This window comes from Ictalurus punctatus, chromosome 1 (genome assembly GCF_001660625.3).
Source record: "Ictalurus punctatus breed USDA103 chromosome 1, Coco_2.0, whole genome shotgun sequence".
Taxonomy (NCBI): Eukaryota; Metazoa; Chordata; class Actinopteri; order Siluriformes; family Ictaluridae; genus Ictalurus; species Ictalurus punctatus.
The window spans coordinates 14,142,023-14,165,903 of record NC_030416.2 but is presented as its reverse complement, the minus strand read 5'-3'; the positions used below and the strand labels follow the sequence as shown (position 1 = coordinate 14,165,903).

Here is a 23,881-nt window from a genome sequence, read left to right as displayed (position 1 = left end):
CATGTCCTTCCGGTCTGTGACAGATTCCTCTATGCTCTCCGGTTTCCTCCCAAAACATGCGGAAGATAAACTGTCCCTGGGTCTGAATGAGTGTGTGAATGTGTGCATGTGATGGCATGGAATCCCATCTGGGCTGTGTTTCTGCCTCATGCCCAGTGTTCCTTGGAAAGGCCTCTGGATCCGCCGTGATCCTGATCAGGATTACAGCGGTTACCAAACGTGAGTAACTAATACAGTTATGGATGTTAGAAAGAGCTGAGCATGTGAGGATAAAAGAGAAAGAGAGTGTAGAGTGATAGGTAACAGACTATTACAGCTGAGGTAATACAGTCTAATGTGCTTAGTTCTAATATTTGTCATATTTTTAGAGGTCGACCGATAACAGATTATATAGTTGTCGATAACTAAGTTGGGCAGTACCTGCCGATACCCGATTAATCAACTGATAGTTTTTCAAAACACTCAAAGTACTGTTTACAAAAATAAACAGTACTGACTGTACCATGAAAAATGTACTGTACTTTTTCAAATGAAATAAATATATAAACATTCACATATTAACTATTAATAAATATTATAGAACATAAAAAAATAGACAGCTAAACCAAATTAAAAAGTAACACTGTAAATAACAAATAAAAATAGAGACAGCCAAAAACACTTCAAATAACAAAAATTTTCAGTTTTTATTTCGCCTCTAGAGGCCGCTCTCGTACTGTATGACAGCGGACTCTTCTCAGCCGCGCTCTTGACGGACGCGATCGGGAAAAACTATCGGTGCGTATTTCTCCCAATAACCGATAGCTCCAGCAATCGCCCTCTGATATTTATTAGTCATATTTATCCCCAACCACCACTCAAGTAGATTTCAAATCCATGAGAAAATCTAGCACAAGTTATAACACTGCATGTCAGCAAGCACATCTGATACAGACCAGAAAAAAAACACTAGAGTAATTATGAGGCACTAACCTAAGTGCTACTGGCAGAAAGGACAATAGCTGATCCTGCCAACAACTTCTTGCTTATCACGGAAGCAGATTGTACAGTCAGCCCACTTCTGCAAACACTGACGCAACACACGGATCACTCGAGCGCATGGATGAGCACGCTACTACGCTGTGATAATGTCAGCAAACAGCCCTGCTTCTCTGAGCACGGAACAATAATACGGCTTTGGAATCTGCTTAGCACACTGAATGAGCAAAATAAGAAAAAAAATCCATCTCAATCCAGAACGGAGGGATACGAACAATAATCACTAACTGCAACAACTAACTTTTTCTCCCTCGTAATATAGAGCAGTTATGTACTTCGTCATATTTTTGATAACAGTATTTTAGACAAGCCTCCCTGATTGTGGCTTTGGTCTTTGTTTAATGTACACCACCACATTAACCAGCTCAAACATGCAAAAACGAATGCATTTGGACGGATGGCTAATAATTACCTCCAGGGTTGACATGTGGGAAGAGAACGCCGGATAAAACCAACAAAACTAACGCTAATATTTAACAATAAACAAGCCTGCTTGCTCCACTGCAAACATGCGCTATGACAGCACTTATGCAAGAGCCTTTTTTCCCCCCAGAGCTTAAAGCACTGTACAATGGCATCACTGAAGCCACACAGTATCAAGCATGTGAAGCAACAAAACATGTGCTTAAGCTCCAGTTTTAACCGCCGTGACGTGCACTGATACAGCGATCCCTTCACTTCTGCTTAGCCGTCAAGTCTCCATGTCGGTCTGAACGCTTAAGTAAGGTCAGCTGTTATCAAAATGTAAAAATCACAACCCCGTGGTACTTGTTCAGTACATTCAGAATATTTTTTTTTTGAGGACATCAGCGTGTTGTGATAAAAGCAAATAAACACGGCTGGGAACACAGCAGCTGAAGCATCAGCACCCTGTGACTCTGAAGAAGTGGAAATACCAAGCTTTCTTTCACACAAACAAAAACATCTTTTTTCTTCTCACAAGACACTTTCTTCTAAACCGGGCTATTTAAAGACCTCTGCTGAACAGGATTTCCGCACACACACTCTAGACGACTTTAAGCAAATAGCCATTTTATGGCAAAAAAAAGTGACTAAAGCTGAATGAATGGAGCTAATCTCTGAAGGCAGATGACACGCTGGTCACTAAGATTAAACCTGCACTACTGGAATGAAAAAATACAATAAAAAAAGGATTTCCATCATTTCTATAATTCTGCTATCCACTCTTAAGTGTGCATAGCCCTGACTAAGATGTCACTACAGGATAGCAGATCTCTGGAGGTTATGGGAAATGTTCAGGTTATGAGTAAGAGGAACAGGAGGATTTGTCACATCATGTCTTGATGTACTATCCTTGTGGCCTCACCGTGTGCATTCCCATGTAATTACTTTCGGTATAAATAATGATGTCAGCACCCATGCATACATTGATTTCTTGCTCAAAAGGTATTTAAGTAGCTTTTTACTTAAAATGGAATGGTTTCCCCAAAACATGATTTAGGAGCTCTGCCTATTTGGGAAGTTTAAGAAAAAAAAAAAACCTGTATGAAGCTCAATCACGAAGCTGCTTGAAGTAGAAAGTATGCTTCACGTTTCACATGGAAGCTAGGAACAGCGCACAGTACGCGTGACGTAAATTTCGTCATCAGCAGAGTAATACAGATTATTCATTTTGGACTGTACTTTAATTCAGTGCTTGTTGTGCAAAAAAAAAAAAAAAAAGCACGGAATTAAACTACAGTCCTAAATAAATAATATATATTCCGATGTGTGTATTGGGTTCTTTTCAGTTGTATATAATTGGAGAAACAGTTGTGTAAAGTTTTAGTCTGAAGTTTATATTTGTAACACTCAGTTTGTGCGTTTTATTTTAAATATATACGAGAAAATGGTACAGAACGTTTGCAACCCCCCCCCAATCCAATTAATCGAAAAGATAATCAGCCAACTAATCGATTATGAAAATAATGGTTAGTTGCAGCCCTAATGCGGAGACCTTCCTTACTGGTGCGTTCAATTCCTTTCAGGGCCAGTTGTTGTTAGGATCGGGATGAAGGTGTAGCCAAACGCTCCAGCGGAGATCAGCACGTGTATGAAAAGACTCCATTAGTGCAGGCTGACAGAGCTAAGCTGAAACAAAGCACCGATTTGTCGCACACAGCCCAAACCCTCCTACATGCTGAAGAGATTTTCACTGCCTCTTCAAAATGCTCTGATCACGTTTCTGTCTCCTCGGAAGAGCTCCACTAGCTATCACCATAGTGAAGGCACTTCGGTGACTCTTCAGGCTGTCATCATACTCTGTCTGGTGTAAACACATAAGCGTGCATACACACACACACACACACACACACACACACACACACACACACACACACACACAGCAGCAAGCTTTGATGATTGGAAACACCTAGTCATCTAGTTAGTCCATTTTTCTATCATGGTCACTAATCTATGCAGCTAAAAGCAAAGGAACAACCACAGCAAGGTGTTTGTCAAGATCTGTGCAAGCAGAAGGGATGGGTAATGATAAATAATGCCATGCACACATACCATCCACTGTATGTCATGTAGCAGATACAGGTTAAGAGCTTTAAGTTAACGTTCACATCAAACATCAGAATGGGGAAAGATGTGATCTCAGTGATGTTGACTGTCACATGGTCGTTGGTGCCAGTGGATACAGGCGACCGAAACTGGACGGTTAAAAAACATCACCTGGTCTTTTTCCAAGAGCTGTTCAGTTTGGGTGAGCCTGAGCCCACCGAACCTCAGAGGTGTGTTCATGACTGACAGAAGTGGAACCTGATGTGATCATCTGCTGTTGTAGCTCATCTACCTCACGGTTTGATGTGTTGTTTATTCTGAGATGCTTTTCTGCTCACCATGCTTGTAAACAGTAGTTACGTTTACACTGTTACTGTAGCTTTCCAGTCAGCTCAAAACAGTCTGTCCACTCTATTCTGCCCTTTCCCATCAACACGCATTACTCACTAGATGTGTTCTTTTTACCCTGTTCCATGTAAAACTCTAGACAATGTTGTGCTTCAGAATCCCAGGAGTTCCTGAAATACTCAAACCAGCTTTTCTGGCACCAACATCCATGCCACGGTCACAGTCAATGACATCACATGTAGAGCTGCAACAACTAATCGATAATAATCGATTATGAAGTCGTTGTCAACGAATCTCATTATGGAATAGTTGGGTCTGCGCGTGGCACAGGGGAGATTTACTCATTACGTTACTTCTCTTCCGAAAACACGCTTCAGAGACTAAATACTAAAGTTGTGTCCCAAATGAAGTACTGTACAAATTCACTATGCCCAGCTGCACTACCGTCTAGTGTGAGGATCTTAGAAAGGTAATATCATCTCAAATATAACACTAGAGGGTTTTTTTTTTTTTTAACTAACCGGAAGTATAAGCCACGCTAGCATTAGTAGACACCCAGGTTCACGGACAATGACTTCCTTCAGTTTACTTTCTGTCAGCGTTACCTTTTATTCCCAACATGACCTCAGTCTCCATCAGACGCAGACGAAATCATCACGTGACTGAGGAAGAAAGTCCTCTAAAGCAAGGGAGCATTTTATATTAAACACCGCGGAGATCAAACAGTGCTTCACGAGCACAAAGTTATGTTTATATCCAAAATAATCCGCTGTGTGCAAGGGGCAGGGGAAACTGGTGCGAGTTGCTTAATAGGTTTAGTTTAATTTAAGTTTATTGTCATTATATGCTGTATTTGCACGCTTGCAGTGTAACTTCTGTCATTTTTTTATAACGGAAGTGATCTGTTAGTAATGAGGCCGCGTTGCTGATTACGTGCTTTGTAGACGCGGTGATACAGGATGGGAGCGCAAGGAAGATCTGTAATGTCTAATTAAAACGTTATGATCAAAAGTTAACACAAGTAAAATAATATGTCTAAAGGCAGCGAGTAACAGAAACCACAAAGTGCAGTGAAAGAGTATTTATTATTAATTTAGGACTGTAAATTAATTCAGTGCTTTTTGTGCATCCATAAAAAATAACGCATAAATACTTATATACAATATAAACTAAAATAAATAAATTACATACATATATAAAATGTATTCATTTATTTTAGTTTATATTGTATATAATTATTTATGCATTATTTTTATGGATGCACAAAAAGCACTTAATTAAACTACACTCCTAAAGTGTGTGTGTCTTAGTGGTTCGCACATTCGCCTCACTCCTCCAGGGTTGAGGGTTCGAGCAGTCGATGAAGACCAGAGGCGGGGCTTTTTGTTATAAACCTACGTAGGTTATTACAGGAAGTAAAGTCTGGGATTACTAACGACTCGTTTCAGCTGTTCAGAATTGCTTCCTTCTTTTGGGAGTCAATCACTCCGTTTGTGCGCTTTGATTTTTGAAACTTTCCAGACTTTTTACATTCACAAACAGCTCTAACACACTGCATGAAAGGTAATATTTAAAAACCATAATAGGTGCACTTTAAGTGTCCAATGCTGGGGTTAGTAAAATGTATGATCACATTAGTAACATTAATGTCAAAATGTTTTCTATAATATAGTTTAATACAACTTATAAAGTTGGTCGTATATGTACACACACCAAGCTGCCAGTTTGAAGATACACTAAGCTGTACCTACACTCAATGACCATTTTATCCAGTACATCTACAGTTACTGACTATAGCCCCTCTGCTGTCATGAACAATCTGTCACACCCCACTATAGCATCCATCAATGAAAACCATGATGGATAGATAGCCAGATAGATAGATATACAAATAGATTGATAGACAGATAGATGGATAGATTGATTAATATATAGATAGACAAACAGACAGACTGATATATAGATAGATAGAATGACAGATAGACCGATATATAGACAGACAGACAGATCGATATATAGATCGATAGATAGACAGACAAATAGATTGATATATAGATAGACAGACAGACAGATATATATATAGATAGACAGACAAATTGATTGATATATAGATAGAGACAGATCGATATATAGATAGACAAATAGATCAATGTATAGATATATAGATAGCCAGCCAGATAGATCGATATATAGACATAGATAAATAGACTGATAAATAGATAGCCAGATAGACAACTTTTTTATTTTATTTTTTTTTTAAAACCTTCTAATCTTCTTGGTCTTTGTAGGCATTAAAGAAAAGTATCGTCAAACTCCGTTTAACGTTTTTTTGTTTATTTTACTACTGTTTTGCAGACAGTGTGGCAGCTAAATTATATATCATGATACCCATCGTGTCTCGCAGAAATGTTCTCAAATATCGTGATATGATATTTTTGTCATATCGCTCAGCCCTAGAAAGACAGATGACTTGATTAATCCCAGAAGGATATTCACAGAAGACCACCACTGAGACATAGTTTTGCTGCTGGATTATTATTCTCAGTAGTGAAACGGCAGCAGATGTAGCACCGCTACAAGTGCATCAGGCGTTATAATGTCACTGCTAAGTCGAACTGGAGCAGGAAAACGAGCAAACGTGTGCTGGACTCAAATAAACGACCCCTGAAGCGATAACCAGTTGCTCACGGAGTATATGCTGTTGGCTGGATATGTTACTTCTCAACCACTTCGAGTTGTTACAGTGTCAAGGTAAGCCACATTGTATGACTGGATGGTTTCATCACAGCTGACTTTTTCAAAATATTCCTAAACAAATGCGTTTCTATCGATTGTTGTTCATTTTTGTACTGTACCTGATCACATTCCTTACACCCAGCTGTTGTCATTTCTTCCCTGTCCAGCTGCAACTCCCCAGAAAATGATCGTAAGCCCCAATACACTGGACCCCGCCTAAATCATACTACAGCATGAAACCGTGATATTTTCGGACTAGGTACTCATAATGTAATGTGACGTGATGAGATGAGATGAGATGTACAAACCGTAACACCCGTACAAGCAAGCAACGACACTGGGATTTTAACCACTTTAACATCACTTCTATGCCTGATACAGTCGTACGAGGAAAACACACACACACACTTCATGCTAGTTAAGGTAGAAGGGGGTTGAGAAGTTGTGCATAGCAACAGATGGGCTACAGGCAATAACTACTTACCTACAAAGTGTACCTAGATGTTACCCAAGTGCACTTGAAGCTACCACTGAGTAATTAGATGGCTACACTACAGGAAGCTGGAAGTGTATGATGAAAATCAAAGTTGGAAAAAGATCTGAGTTGAGGTTTTGAAAACCTAACATCAAAGATCCAAATCAAACCCACATTTATTTCACTCCCTGAGCTTTAGGACATGTTATAGAGCTCAACAGAACACTCAGGATAATGTTACTCTGACAGATCAGACCTTCAACACCGAATGAACCATACTGAACTAACCGATAAAGTCACTTATATATGTCCGTCAAAATTATTTCATGTCCTAACTACTAAATTAAATCACTTACTATACTTTTGGTAATATTAAGTTACCATCGTGGCCTGCGTACAAATAACCGAGCTAGCTGGACAGCTAGCAGAGCTGGTGACGACCCAGTTATCCATGGAGCACGCTAACTTAGCCACATTAGCTCCTGAGCTCCCTCCTGCTCAATCATATCATACCAGGTTCTACAGCTACACCCGTTCAATAAACCTTCCCTCAGACACGCAGGTCCGAGAACCGACAGGTCAAACCTACAGAAATGCCTCGTTTAACCGCGCAAGGAGTTCAACGCTATGTTTTAGCTAGCGGTGGATTGTAGGTAGCTAGCATAGCTGGCTAAGTATTTCACTCATCACTCACCTGGTCTCTAATTTTGAGAACCACCATTTTCCGACGGTCTCTAAGGCTCTCGGGCAAATAATAGCTTCTTTGTCCAACTCCTCGACGCTGATAGTTGCTATCGATGTAACTTTAAAACTTCCAACAGGTCAGACATCTCCTTTAGTTAGCTACTAAAGCATAGGGGTAAGAAAACTCCATAACATTACCGCCACTAAGGCGCTGCAAAAACAGGAGAGTTGATTGGCTAGACAGACGCTAGAGCCGCAGTAAGAGAGGATTTCATTGGTTAGACACAGCTCTTCTTAGAAACTCAGGGCAGTCAGTAATGTGGAGGCATTTGCAATGTGGATTCATTTAGGAAACCGAGGACCTGAATCATGCTAATACAAACACACACACTACTGTGGGAAAATTCATTTAGGCTATTTATTTTTTTAAAATTCAAATTAAATTTTTAATTACATTCTTTAAAAAAGAGTTGAGAAGAGTTACTTAAAAATATTTCCATTACACATTAAATGCTTACAGTTTGAATCAATGTTATGATCTGACAAGTTCTCATTATATATGCTTTTTTAAAGGAATGAATTTAAATTTGTGCTTATTTTCATAATTATCTTTAGTACATGTAGATAGTTATCTTTAGTCTTTCTTTTTACCACTCTCTTTGTGAATTGCATTCCAACCACCCCTGCTGAAAAACAAAAACAAAAGAAACCTTCAGAGAATCTAACGATTTTAATGGCTATAATGGGAGTTGTATTGGTTTTAATGGAAACTGTAATGGTCCCTGTGGGTCTGTACTGGTAATTTGATGCCTTCCATTGGTGGTATGTTATGTCTAGTGGATACCATTAAGGACCAACTATGATAATGGATTTAATGGTTAACTGATGGTTAGCAATGGTATTTGTAGTGGAAACTATTAGAATTTCTGTCATGTTTTCTATTGTTTATTTCAGGAAGGACCTCATTTCATCATCATCATCATCATCATCATCATCAACAACAACAACAACAAAAAGCAAATTCAGACATACAAACACACACTTATTCAACAACTACACATACCATCAAAAAAAGTGTCATACATTTTCAGGGAGAAAAAGATACTAAGCTGTATCTTTCCTTATGGTGGTACCCTCTTGTTTAGTATATCCTGTATATATGTTGTAACTAGAAATAAAGATAGAAATGTACTGTTAAAACTTTAGTCCAAATACAATTGTGGTCCAATTATATTTTTTATATTGTCTATTATATTTAATTATATCTTATATATTTTAATGGTACACTATTTACATGTTTCCACGTCAATAATACATCTTAAAGGTACAAAAGATAAGCCTACCACCCCGGGACAGGAAAGATACACTGTCGTAAGCTTTTTTTTCCCTTCTACTTTTGAGATTATAGAAGACACGAGGAATCTTCAGAGTAAAATACACACTAAACACCAGGTGGCGCTGAAAGATCATCAATAAGATTTTATTTTCGGCTGCTGCTGATTCAGTACTAAAACTGAGCACTCAAGGCAGTTTTCCGTTGTTGAGAAGTAGTTGGAAGTTTGACATAATTTGATACACCAATGATTTGGGATCAAGTCAGTATGAAATTGTAGTGGGAATAAAATCCAGTTTTTATTATTATCATTATTATCATTATTTATCATATACATAACCAATCTTTTCTAAAGTTCAGTATAAATGGATTAAGTAAAAAACAAATGACTCAGATCCATTCATCTCTCCATCTTCTCTACGGTTCATCCTACACAGGGTCGTGGGGAGCCTTGCGCCTATCCTAGGGGAGAGGCTAGGGGACACCCTGGACAGGGTGGCAACCCATCAAAGGGCACAATCACACACTTTCACACACTACAGACAATTTTGACATGAGAAAATTTCTGCATACTAAGTACGGACAATTTAGAAATGCCAATCGGCTTTCAATGCATGTTTTTGGACAATGGGAGGAAACTGGGTGAACCCAGTGGCACAGGTAGAAAATTTCTGCACACTAAGTAATAATTCTATATTTCCCAGCCTACCTTATTCCCCTGCTTCTTAAGATTTCACACAAAAACCAATATTTACTTCACATGTAATCCATTCATGCATCATTTCACCACAGTTATTGGTGGTTTCGTGAGTCCACTGTATTTCTTTTGTTTTCCTCACTCCACTTATTGCATGTTTATACTGTCCCAATTGACCTGAACCATGCTTGACAATATTAAAAATGATGAAATTATAAACATATGTGCATGATTTGAACTAACATTTTGCTTATTTTCTTACATTAGTACATCTTATGCATAAATGCACAATAAATATTTGCAATATATTAGTCAAAAACAATTGTATAAACGTATGAGGAAAAAAAAAATAGCCATTGTATATTTAATTTTTCCTGCCTCAAGGTTTTTGGGGTCAACTTCCAGTCTGATTCTGACCACATTCCCTTATGTGATGGGCAAGTCCAATTTTTTTGTTTTTGCAACACACTGAAGACATTTTGGTTCGAGGTCAAAAGCTTAATATGAGATGATAGATCCGAATTTTAGCTTTCATTTCCTGATATTGACATTTAGATGTGTTAAACAAGTTAGAACATGACACCTTTTCTTTGAACCCACAATATCAGGAAATGAAAGCTGAAATTCTGATCCTATTGTCTCATATTTATCTTTTGATCTCAAATCCAAATATCTTCAGTGTATAGCAAAAACACAAGAACTGATTTTGCTGTTCCAAACCTTTCAGAGGGGACTGTGTCATGTTATTTCTAACAAGCAGTACCACTACAAAGGCTTAATCACATAAGCTTTGACAGGCCAGAAAATAAACAGTTAAACTGTCATAATTTCCCTGATGTTGCCTGAATTCACACAACAATTTATTAAATAAAATGTTAGACAATGTCTGACAAAGAGGGCCAAATGACTAAAAACCTAATCAGTGTTCTAGTTCTTGTTTTGTATTTGTGCTGATCATTATGGCAGAGCTAATGATGACTCAGACATGTGACTAGCACATCTTATTATTCACCTTCTGTCCAAGTGGCATATTACATTACCAGAATTCCACAAATGCTGATTAGTTTTTATCACCGATGCATCTTAGTACGGAAAACATTGTTGCTGTGGAAACTACAGCAATAAAATCATGAGTGATATATTGTAGTTTTTATTAACACTCACAGATTGAGTCTGTTAAATCTAACTACTACTGTCATATGAATATCACACTTTATATATGAAGTTAATAGTGAAGTTAATAGTGATCTAAAAGATCTATCCATCCATTTTCCATACAGCTTATCCTACACAGGGTTGCGGCAGAGCCTGGAGCCTATCCCAGGGCACTCCGGACACAAGGTGGGGGACACGCTGGACAGGGTGCCAACCCATGCTAACCACTTAGCCAATACTAATACACAAACTGCAAATTTACACAAAACATAACATCTGTAATGGCTGTTTGATAGTGGGAAAGGATAGCGTTCTCTATTGCTCGGTAGAAGCAATCCTCACTCCTGTGCCAGGGTTTAATGATTTATGTATGTATTCAATAACAGTTTGGATGCTAGGATGTGCTGGTTTCCTTCTGGTGTTGTTTTATTTTAACTAGAAACAACTATGAGATAGCCATATCTAAAAAAGGAAATGAGTTACGGTACTGATTGCCAGTCTGATTTCTATCTCTCTCTCTCTCTCTCTCTCTCTCTCTCTCTCTCTTTCACACACACACACACACACACACACACACACACACACACACACACACACACACACACACACACACACTCACAGACACAGACACAGATAAACACACAAATTGTCTTTCACTGGCAGAATTATTCATACAGCCACTTAATACTACGCCTAAACCAATGTTAACCGAAAGAAAAAGTAGTTTTTCTCATGGAGAGGAAACCTGGTGTGTGCATTGGGACCGGGATCCCACAAGACAAAACATGCAAGTGAGAGGTTTTTACTTTCATGCTTGTACTGAAAAGCTCAAGTATGAAGCTCCAGTTGCCAGGTTTCAGTAAAGTTTCCCAGCACAGCTACAACTCGAAAATATTTGAAACTAGCCCAAAAAGTTAGCCATTTTTCAGTCTTTTCACTTTTTTTCAGTCTTTGTGTGAGAAACAAGTTAACAGTGGTGTGCATGCATTTCTGATTTATTTTTAGAGCTGCCACTCCATATGCAGAACACATGCTATGCGCAGATCATTATATCTGCATCAACATACTGCAGTGTTCAAGTATTATAAGTTTAATTCATTAAAATTTTTTTTTATGAACTTGTACATTCATCAAGTTAATTCAACAAGAAAATATTCTCAGAAAATCATACAGGCATTATAATGCAACTTAATGAACCAGCTTTATACCACGAAAACGAAAAATGATTCCTTTTTCCAGCAGCCTTGTTTTATTTCAGTTATTTCCATTGTTTCTGGGGCATAGTGGTAAGTCATAAAAAAACACAAAGGAAAAAAAAAATGAAACACACACACACACACACACACACACACACACACACACACACACACAAAACATAATAGTTCATCCAATCTGTAACCATTATCCTGTAATTACACAGATATAACACACTGTATCATTATTATCTATTGCTTTGGTTTTATTAGTCTACACATACACACTGAAAATGACCAAAATGTCCCATTGAAACTAAATACCTTTAATTATGTCAAGTGTTTAGCCTTTTATCAACTGGGATGTATTGTCAAATTGGAGCTGTATGATTTATTTAATGACTGAACACAAAAGAATAAGAAAAAAACCCCACTTAATTACTGGACACTCTTTCTGGATAAAAATCCTCACTGATAATTTCCAGCTTGCATATTATGATTTGTCTAATTATTCTTCATTCTTACAAAACGAAAAAAAAAAAAAAAAAACTTGCAAAAACCTACCAACCCTTTCAAACAGGATTAGATTAGACTGGAATGTTGACTTCCTTTTCCCACTGATAAATCGGAATTTTAGTGGCAAAGTGTATCAACAAACCTTTATGCTTCAAGAAAACTGTGAGAAAAACTGAAATACTGAAAAAGTCATTTTCCTTTCAGCACTGTAAGCTTATACCTCAGAACTCTGCTAGTAAATGTTTAAATCAGTATAAAGTATGAAGATTAATACATTTAGCAATTGTAAAAAAAAAAAAAAAAAAAAATCATATTTATTTTTTTGCTATATAAACTCTTAGAAAAATGCCTTCTCAGGTCTTTGGGTGGTTTCCAGTCCTAGATTTTAAAAGCGGGAAACCTTTTCTGAAAGGGAAATCTCTGCTGAAGGATTCTACATAGAACCTTGAAGTCTTACCATATAGAAACCTTTTTTTTTTCAAAGAATGTAAGAATGATATAATGCCGTCTAATGTTGCTTTATAGAGTAACGCTCTAATTCCAAATTCATAATGTGTTTCTTCAGGTAAGGCAAATGCATATATTGGGATGTATACAACAATCAGCCATAACATTAAAACCACCTGCTTAATGTTGTGTAAGTCCCCCTTGTGCAGCCAAAACAGCGCTGACACATCGAGGCATGGTCTTGTTTGTCCAGCACATACAACAAATGCTCGATCAGATTGAGATCTGGGGAATTTGGAGGCCGAGACAATCTCTTGAACTCTTTGTCATGTTCCTGAAACCAGTCCTGAACTATGTTTGCAGTGTGACAGGGTGCATTATTCTGCTGAAAGAGGCCACTGCCATTAAGGAATACCGTTGTCATAAAAGGGTGTACTTTGTCTTCCCATTCCCATTGTGCATCCTGGTGCCATCTCTCCCCCACATAAGCAATGCACACACACCTGGCTGTCCACATGATGTAAAAGAAAACATGATTCATCAGACCAGGCTACCTTCATCCATTACTCCATGTTCCAGTTCCGATGCTCATGAGTCCATTGTAGGTGCTTTCGGCAGTGTATAGGTGTCAGCATGGGCACTCTGACTGGTCTGCGGCTACGAAACCCAATACGCAGCAAGCTGTGATGCACTGTGTGTTCTGACACGTTTCTATTATAGCCAGCATTTTTTTCAGCAATTTGTGCTACAGTAGCTCTTCTGTGGGATCAGACCAGACGGGTTAGCATTCGCTTCCCACACGCATCAGTGAGCCTTGGGCTCCTATGACCCTGTCACGGTTCAACAATTGTCCTTCCTTGGACCACTTTTGGTAGGTAACCTACTAACGACTACATACCAGGAACACCCCACAAGACCTGCAGTTTTGAAGATGCTCAGACCCAGTCGTCTAGCTATCACAATTTGGCCCTTGTCAAAGTCGCTCAGATCCTTACACTTTCCCATTTTTCCTGCTTCCAACTCATCAACTTCGAGAACTGACTGTACAATTGCTGCCTAATATATCTCACACCTTGACACGTGCCATTGTAATGAAGTGATCAGTGTTATTCCCTTCACCTGTAACTGGATTTAATGTTACGGCTGATAGGTGTATACACTGAATAATGAAAGCAAAATATGTTTATTTTTGCTAGTTAAAGGCATTACTCACTATATCATTGCCAGGAAATGCACACAAATGAGGGGAGAACATGTGAAACTCTGCACAAATAGTAACCTGAACTCAGATCTAATCAGTTAAGGACCTGGAGCTGTGACGCAGCAAAACTACCTGCTATGCCACCGTGCCTGCCTTACTATATCACATTTGCCAGAAATCAATCAGAGCATGTTTATTTGTCTATTTCTTTGATGCCAAGCAGTCAAACAAGGAAGAGCCTACTGAAAATGTATGGCCATGTTACACAATTATAGATAACAACAAACTAGAAACTTTTTTAAAAGACATTTTCCTGATATCATTTCATGTTGAAAACCCATGCAATAACACAAATGAAACTGTTCTGACATTTTTGGCTCCCCAGCTCATAACTCCCTATTTATCTCCTGATAAAGATCAGTTCAGACACTTAAACACAGGCCTGTTTTGAACTGTACTCGTGTTGGGTTGGGTGCTGTTAGACCCAGACGTGTCACCAAGGGTGTACTGCAGTATATTTACACTGTACACACACACTCGCTTAGGTAACTCTACAGTACATGGGTAGCTATTCATCAAGGTGATTACTTCTTGTTATCTTCTTCGACATGTCAGCACAAAATTTTGCCCTTTTCACAAATATGCGTTTAGTCAGTTTGTTCCAAGAATCTGTATTTTCAAGGATATTCGTGTTTACTATGAGATTTATCAGGTCAGTCAGGCCTGAGTGAAAGACGTGGGTGGGAACAAGGAACAATGCTGGGAAATGTTATATTGCACAAGTTTTCACTGAGCTATTGTGCTTAGTGATATGGTAACCTGTCTGATTTCACTCACACACACACACACACACACACACACACACACACACACACACACACACACACAAGCAGTAGCAGTTTATCAATAAGTTAGCATGTTTTATGTTTATGTATCATCGAGAACTATGCATATTGTACGAGAGAACATATAACCAATCATGACAGGGTGTGTGTGTGAATGTGAGTATGTATGTGTATATATATATATATATATATATATATATATATATATATATATATATATATATATATAGAGAGAGAGAGAGAGAGAGAGAGAGAGAGAGAGAGTGAGAGAGAGAGAGAGAGAGTTGCATAGTTTCTGTTGGTTTCCAGATTTTGTCAGTTTTATTTATTTATTTTTACTTTTAGATATTAAGTTTGTGTTGTGGGCGAACTTGTGATGAGAATTCCGGTTCTTTTCCTTGAGTCAGAGCACTCGGCTCAGCTCACCAGACGACTCTTTCGACTCTCTAACGGCTCATTGCCATTTTCTTGTAAACCAGCCGAAGTTGTTGCCGATGGTTGTTTACCATCTAATTGACACAATAACATTACACTTTACACTGTGCTTGCTGTAAAACATATTGAATATGCACTACACTGCGAGGCGGTGCATATCTACATTCACATATACAGTACAGCACATTGAGCGTCCTTTTGCTGCAGTGCTGTTTTGTTTGGATTAAACAATGTGTCATTTAAATTTCCAGTAAAAGGATTTAGACATTCCAGTCGGCTCCTCTAAAGAGTCGGATCAAAGAATCGACTCATTCGCGAACGGCTGATGTCGCACTCTCAAGACGGACAGGGGAATTATCTGAAGCGACTTCGTTATCAAAGCTTGTTGGCAACCAACCTATATCTGAAGTAATATGTAACAATTGCTTGCTAATGTGTAGATAGTCGTTTGTGATTAATTTCTGAAGCAGAAATGCTAGTGTGCGTTTCTCGGGTGCACTTTCCTATCTAACTAAACGTTAGTTACAGCTGAGTTGTTAGCTAGTGCTGGGCTTGTGTAGTGTTAGCGAGCTAGGAAGGTGTTTCAGGCACTTTTGAGACGGCTGTTTGAAATCATGCAAAGCGATGTGTACGTGTAGAGCCAAAGAAGTCTACGTGCATCGAGTGACATCGTGTTGTAGCCAGATTTACCCATGTGTCCTCAGCATATGAGTTAACTCTGTAATATGAGTTGTTTGGATGAACTGTTAGTCACTTGTATCTGTAGCTAGCTAAGAGTAGCGACACTCCAGCTAACCAAAGCTGCTCTCAGCGCCGCGGGTTTGTTTTGAAACTACTGCAGGGCAAGAGTCCGTCAAGGACTAAAACAATGGAAACCACCAGCGCAAAAAACATTTATGCAAGTCGCAGACGGAGGAAACCCGTCCTGAAAAGGTAAACAAATACTTAACTCTTCTGAAGAAGTCAATGTAATAGCACGATATCATGGTTAGTGTGGTGCACTGACACACAACCTCACTCTGGTTAGGTTTCTAGCTTTCCTGTCAGCAGGACCGTATTAGTAATATTTATACACGCTATTATAATATTTAACAACGAATATTAATAGATATGAATTATAGAATGTAAATTATACGTCGTTACGAGCTTATCACTACACTACAATATCAATAACGGATCCTCAACGCTTATTTGTAAGCTACGTCTTGATAGCTAGCTGTTAATTAAGCAATTATATAACCAAGTATTAACGTTTTGCCATGTAGTAAAATAACCAAACTTTTAGTAGCCGTCAGGCTTAACAATAAAATATTTTTTTAGCTTTGACCGTGCATTTAATAACATTGACTAGTAATTAAAGTAAGAAAGTATTATTTTCAGCTGTGTTGCATCCCTCTTAACCACCAGACTGACTGTGTGACACAGTATTGGATATAAATGGCGTTATCATATGGCCATTGTCGCTTTTCTTCTTCTCGCCTCAGGTCCAGTTTGGAGCTGTGGGTGTAAAGGAGAGCTTGTGACTATGGTCTGAGCTACAGGTTGTCGAAAATCGGCGACAGGCCCATGTTATCTCCTTTCGTGTCTTCACGGCTGTGCTGAGGGTATTTCATACCTTTTGGAGCCGTACCGTGGTTACTTATTGGCCTGCTCGCCTTGTTATCTGTGACTTCTGTGCAGTCTGCGAGTTCACTACTATCTGTTCTGTTGCTCAGTACGGCACACACCCCTCAGTCCTGTGCGCTCCCACCACTGAGAGCTGGCAATGTTATGCGTACAGGCCTTGAAGTTCCCCGCATTTCCCTCTATACATTTTGAGCTGCCTTTCCTCTGTTCTTCAGCTGAGTCCCACAGCCACCTGCCTAGTGGACCTGTGGTTAGCTGTTGAGAGGTTTAGAGGTTGAGTCATCTCCCTCAGTATACCGCTGCTGGCAGTTGTTAAGCGTGCTACGTTCTTGACAGCTGTGCCACTGTTCTATCAGTACATTTACATGGACAACAATAATCCGATTTAACCCGATTAAGACGATACTCTGATTAAGAAACTACCATGTAAACAGCGATTATTGATGACCTTAATCCGATTAAAGTCATACTCGAAGTAAACACAAATCGAATTAAGACATGTGGAGTATTCCTGTTTTCGTCATATTATAGAAGTGTATTACAGACATGTAAACACCTTAATCACATTATTAACGTCGTATGAGAGTTTTCACCGCATTTTGCGACAGGACACGTGCACACACACGCGGCAGTGCTCAACCGTTTGATGGCAAACAAGAGAGCACGGCTGCGTCCGAAACCGTGTACTTATCTACTATATAGTAGGAGATATGCAATTTATTTCGGCTACTATATAGTAGGCAAGTATGCGGTTTTGGAAGCAGCTCAAGGCTTCAAGCAGTCGTCTATTTTCACGTACAGCATGACAAATAATTAACTACACTTGAAGCTTAAAAATGAAACACCCAAAACGGTATACGCTACCATAACGAAGACTAATTGTATGTCGATACGTGAAATTCTGGAGGGAACGTCGGACGGCGTGGCGTGGGGATGTAATGACATTAATCGATCTATGTGCTATAACATGTCAAACAGGAACATTAATCACAATATTGTCTTATTCAGAATAAGGTCAATAACTAGATTACTGCTGTCCATGTAAACGTAGTCAATCTTCCACACGCTTTGCCGTTTAGCCATCTGATCGGCCTGTGGCTACAAAGCACTAATGCTGCATTCAGCTATAGATACTGTGACTTGTAAGTCCCAACCTCTCAACAGGAAAAACCGAAGACCTCTCAGTTCAGAATTCCTAAGCCACCCCGTAGTATATACACAAGTATTTGCTTAAGATCGATCAACATACAGACGCATTCACTTGTTAGGAGGTAAATATTCAAAATCCCTTATCACAAGTATCTGGCTAGCTGGTTGCACCAATTCGCTGTGGGCAAACTGGCATTGAGAAATCCTACACCGAGTGTGGGAGTTTTCACCGCATTTTGCGACAGGACACATACACACACTTTGTTTCACAGAAATGCAACACAGTTGAGATCTTGCGTAAATAGTGTCTGGTATATAACCTACACATACATGAGTTTGATGATGCAGTGCTACTGAGTATATAAAGCTCATTTTATTTCCTCTCACTCCTTTTCCTGCAGTGTGAAGGAGTCTCCAGTGGAACCCGCAAAGTCAAATCCCTCTAAAAGGCACCGTGATCGACTGAATGGAGAACTGGACCGGCTGGCCAGCCTGCTGCCTTTTCATCAGGACATTGTTGCTAAACTGGACAAATTAACCGTTCTCAGGCTGAGCGTTGGCTGTCTGAGAGCCAAGAGTCACTTCAATAGTAAGTTTTAAGATGAACACACCTGACAGTAGTAGACATTCATTTTGTTCCTGTCCCAAGTCCGTACACATTTTCTCATTTTCACTTCCCTGAGAAAAGAGTAACGAGGTATTAGTGAATTAAGGGTCTTAATTTTAGGCACTATGAGCTAAAATTGGACATGATACAAGAAAGACAATATAAGGGGATTTGGAACTGTTACCAGAGCGTCATGTTTCCTGTCACCAGGGAATATTGCGATTTCCACATCCTAGATGGTTTTAGGGTAAGGAAGTAGTTAAGCTCTAGTTCATGTTTTTGGACGACACTTCTTTAATTTGAGGTGGTTTTCACACTGGGCATGTTTGCCACCAACTCCAAGTGTGATTGTTCCGACGCCCCCCCGGCAGCGTTGGTCTGGTTTCAGACTCACTCGAGTCAATCGAAGCCCAGTGCATTTGCTTTCATCTTAGGTCATCACAAACGTGCTTGTAGGACACAATGCGATTAAGCATACATATATATATATATATATATTTATATATATATATATATATATATATATATATATATATATATATATAAATAAATTTTTTGGTGTAGGCTTGCTATGCTAGTCGATGTTCCCGGTGTTACCGGTGTTTCAGCCGCACACCAATTACATCACTTTCCCACCACAGCACCGCCCCCACCGTTGTTTTGCCTTTTTTTGTAATAAAAACCATTTAGTTCGGTTAGAGAACGGACGCTACAATTAAAAACTGCACACGTCTGCTCAATTCAGCATGAGCCGAATGAGTCAGAGTTGCAGCACGGATCATCAGGAGTCAGATTTCATTTATCACGAGTGAGAGTGAAGCGAGCTGACTGACAACACGATGGTGGAAGATTTGTTTTCAAAACTTCTATGTTTAATATAAGCGAGTCTTCATTAAGAAGAATAATGAACTCACCATTGAAGAAGTTGCTGCACCGAATTTCCACTAATTTGAAAGCGAACGTGAAATGGGCATTCACAAGAAAGGGGGAACCCCTCCACCCCACGCCACCCATCCACCATCGGCTCTAACACCCCCCGCCCACCTGTCCAGTGATACCGGTATTACCAGTGTTGTCACATGCCAATTAACTGGTGGGAAGATTTCCTCACTGTCACATCAATATTTTGGTACCGCGGTTCACTTCCTGGTCCACATGACCGCTTTCACATGACCAATTTTTCATGCAAACTGTGCTCTGTTTCAAACAAAACTGCAAGTATGAAAGCCCCTGAGTTCATACGACTTGTCCATTGGTCTTGCTGTAAGGTCAAGTATAATAGCAGGAATTAAATCTCTGTCTTCTGGGAAGTATTAACAGTCAACAGGTTACGTAAAACAAGGCAAAATTTTGTAACTTTATTTATGTAGCGCTTAACTCGCAAACAGTTTTGCCCTTGTACTAGACTTTTGAAAAGCTGACCTGTTATGTTAAAGTTCAGAACACCTTATAGGCAATTAATTCACAATATATTCCAGGGTTTTATACTACAGCACTAAGAAAATCTTCTGTTCCAGCTGTGAGGATTTTGATAATGCCCAAACTGAACCCAAAGCACACTTCTCACGTAATTCTCCACATCCTTCCAAAAAAAAAAAGGATCCGTCCTGGATATGAATCTCTCCTTGTTTCTTTAAAAGATAGCTTATAAGAATTTGACTGTTTTTCATACTGCAAGTATCTACCCATAAAGTACAAACATGACTCATGTCAAAATGGTAATTAATCCATCATAAGCAACCGATAAAGGAAGCGTTGTGTTTATCAGTGTATTTCCTGTGTTAGGTCTCAGCAGTACCTCACTGAAAAGGGAAGAAGTGAAACTCTCTCAAATAACAGGATGTCACCTGGGAGTGTGAGATCCTGCGGAAAGTAGAAAATAAATGTACAGACAAATGAGTCTGTAACCTGTCAAAGTCTATGCTTTGCTACGCCAACTGAGGTGTATTTCAAAAACCATAATAATGGCATGTGCTTCAGTTAGTGCAGTAGTGCATGTTTGTGTTGCACTTTAGTAAATTAAGCTGTTATATGTATTTTAAGATAGTGTGTGGAGTTTCAGGGGTGTACAACTAATAAATTCATTAGCTAGTCCACCAGGCAAATCAAAACTCCAGTGGACTTGCCCAGTCCCATGATTTGGTTGCCCGGATGTCCATATAGATAGGCTAAAAGTATTAAAGCAATTTAACTCAAACGCATGATGTGTTAATTATATCTTTTTTTCCCCATAGTCTGAAATACATGAGTTCTTGAATTTCTGGGAGGCGCTTCTCTATTTAGTCATAGGCTGTGTCTGAAATCACATACCGTGACAGTGCCTACTGCATAAGATTCAGTACCTACTGCTCGGCTGTTGATACAATACGTATTGATCAGGACAAATGGTAGACATGAATAAAATCCGTCCGTACTACGCCGTGCTGATTCTTGCAGCTCTTCCGCGCCAGTCCCATTGCATTATGGGACAGCGCAGTGTTCACAGTGTCCAATGGTTCCATACTGCAGAATCGAGGTGAAAGCTGTAGGTCATCCGGGTATTTCTCGCCTACTGTTTTGTCAATGCTGTGAATTCCGATATACCACTCCTTCAGCGTACTGCTTTTCGCCTACTGTGTGGTAGGGTGGTAGGGATTTTCAAACGCAGCCATAGTCTCTATTCTCTCCTTATAACGTCTCTGATGAAACAGTTCATGTATGTGTCTTCACCAAAGCAGAAAGTGTTTTAACTAATATTTTGGCTATGTGCTGTGGTGTTCTCTCATTTCACGTATAGAGTTTTGCTTGATGAAGTTTGACATTTGAAATTTCAGGTGCCTGCATCTTCCACTGCTGTTTCTGGAAATATTGTCTATCATTCAAGCTAATTAATATGCCTAGTAAAAAATAGTGCCTACCCACAGCCAGCCCATGTCCTAGGTTTGCAGAGTGCAGGATTTGGAAAAACCAGTAATGCACCCCATAGCATTGGGGTGCGGGGATGGGGTTGGGGTTTTGTCCTATTGAGAAATACAGGAACCAATCGGAGCATGTTGCATTTCAACTAACATATCAAATGAAAAGTTTGATCTGCAAAATGCAAAAGGGTGAAGAGTTTTTTTTGGTTGTTTGACAAGTGAAGTAAATAAAATGCTCCTGACAGATATGTCAACAGTTATATCAGTTATATCATTGTGAGGTATATCAGTCAAAACTTGTATTGGTCTTCAGTGGCAGCATGGCTGTTAGTACATACATAATTTTTTATTCGAAACATGACCAGTGTACTTACTGTGTGTAAGACATGGTAGTGGTGAGCAGTATGGTCAAATGTTTCACAATAAAAATGATCATGGTTTTGGTATATGTGATGGTTATGATGTAACATCCTTTTAATTTCACAAGTAACACTTTGACAGAAGTAATCATTTTTATTAAAACTAAACAATAAATAGGTAAACTTTTTAAAACCATAAACTCAGATTGAGAAAAAAACTGATATCTGCTTCTTAATTTGTGGTTATATCAATAAATAGTGCATTCTGGGTTTTTTTGTGTCACCCACTGCAATGTTCAAGTCTCAGTGGCTATGTAATTCCCAAGATGCTTTTTGCAGAGTGGCATGTCATGGTAGAAGCTGGGTGTCCAGAACATTTGTAGGCCATGATGATGTTGTCCACCACCCAGTGGGCCAGCCTCTGCTTAGACAAGGAAGCCCTTTGCATCTTTCCAGCATGCTACCACAAGGTTACCCCAGAGAAACTGCAGACACATATACCTATATATACCACATATCCCTAATTTCTCCATCTGGGGATTAATAAAGTATTATCTTATCTTATCTTATCTTACCTTCCCTGGAGAAAATTTGGAAATGCACAGACTCTAGCATGTGGAGTGCACTTAAGGATATACAAGACATGTCTTGGAGGCTTTTGCATTTGTGTGGTTCCTAGACTGCTGGGTTGCACTCTTCAGTTGTTAATTCATACTGACGCGCCAGACCCACAGGCAGCAGTGGCCTGGCTGAGGGTACTAAAACTTTTTTGCTCATTTCGGACACCAGATCTGCTTTCAGACTAAGTTGCCAATGTGGACTTTGCACTTTGGCCTAATTGCTGAATTCAGGACAATCTGGGAAGCATCAGCAATAGAAACAGAAAAGCTTGTAGTAGATGGGTAGGCCATCTGTGGGTCGTTTGTCGTCGTGCCACTCTGATGACTGATATAACTGACCGACAGAATGTTGTTTGAGTGAACCATTCATTGGTTCGGTTCTTACATCAGGGGGCCCCACAGTCCCTGTGTCCCTGTGTCGCCAAACTGCTCCCTACCTAGCATGCAAGGCAGGCATCTGCAATGAGAGCCTCGCTGATGGTGGACTCCCCTAAGCGGATCCATTTTGTTAGAAAAGCTTTGCATCTCCAGCAAACTAGAGCGAGGCTCCTTTTGCTTAGTCAAGGATATGTTTCCATTTCTAGTGTTTGGGGTTCAGTTTTAGGCTGATGACCCACTTCTGAAAAGCTTGCGAATCCAGCAAGCCCTGGGGAACTCCTATAAAAATAAGTATTGCACAGTTCCACTGTTCCACTGATGTAATCCAGTCTTGAGGTTTTAAGGTTTGAACAACAACAAACAACTATGTGTTCAAACAAAAACCCCTTGTTTTGTAATGCAGGGATTAGAGAGCGCAAAAGTTTTGTGTCAGCAGTAATTGTTTTGGCGTCTAATATCAACAAGGCCCTGAGTCCTGACAAGGTGGGAGCCAGCAGTGGAATTGTAGTGTAATCCCGGCAATGCTGACATCAGGACCCAATGATTTTGGCTGTAAAGCTTCCTGTTGCAGTAGCATGCTCAATGGGACTATTTAGTAGTTTAGGGCCTGTCCCATGAGATGTGTGTGTGGAGG

General features: G+C 39.4%; 2 protein-coding genes and 1 long non-coding RNA gene across 5 annotated transcripts in view; 2 read left to right on the top strand and 1 right to left on the bottom strand.

Moving 5' to 3' along the window:
• ankrd28b (ankyrin repeat domain 28b) overlaps positions 1–8,017 on the bottom strand; it is a 32,026-nt gene extending 24,009 nt beyond the window's left edge. Inside the window, exon 1 of one of the 2 annotated variants that reach the window (XM_053681328.1) lies at positions 7,800–8,017. In XM_053681328.1, the coding sequence (XP_053537303.1) occupies positions 7,800–7,826 (27 nt within the window). In that variant the 5' untranslated portion in view covers positions 7,827–8,017. Of the gene's footprint in view, positions 1–6,749; positions 6,866–7,799 lie in introns of those variants that run through there. The other variant, XM_053681324.1, reaches the window with a different exon arrangement.
• On the top strand, positions 6,450–10,048 carry LOC128632971 (uncharacterized). Its single transcript, XR_008396673.1, has 3 exons — positions 6,450–6,645; positions 6,798–6,889; positions 8,744–10,048. It is a non-coding gene; the product is annotated as an uncharacterized LOC128632971 (long non-coding RNA).
• Positions 10,049–15,914: 5,866 nt separating this feature from the next.
• ahr1a (aryl hydrocarbon receptor 1a) overlaps positions 15,915–23,881 on the top strand; it is a 29,286-nt gene continuing 21,319 nt past the window's right edge. Inside the window, exons 1-2 of one of the 2 annotated variants that reach the window (XM_017471382.3) lie at positions 15,915–16,544; positions 18,788–18,975. In XM_017471382.3, coding sequence (XP_017326871.2) covers positions 16,480–16,544; positions 18,788–18,975 — 253 coding nt within the window. In that variant the 5' untranslated portion in view covers positions 15,915–16,479. The remainder of the gene's footprint in view (positions 16,545–18,787; positions 18,976–23,881) is intronic. The other variant, XM_017471372.3, reaches the window with a different exon arrangement.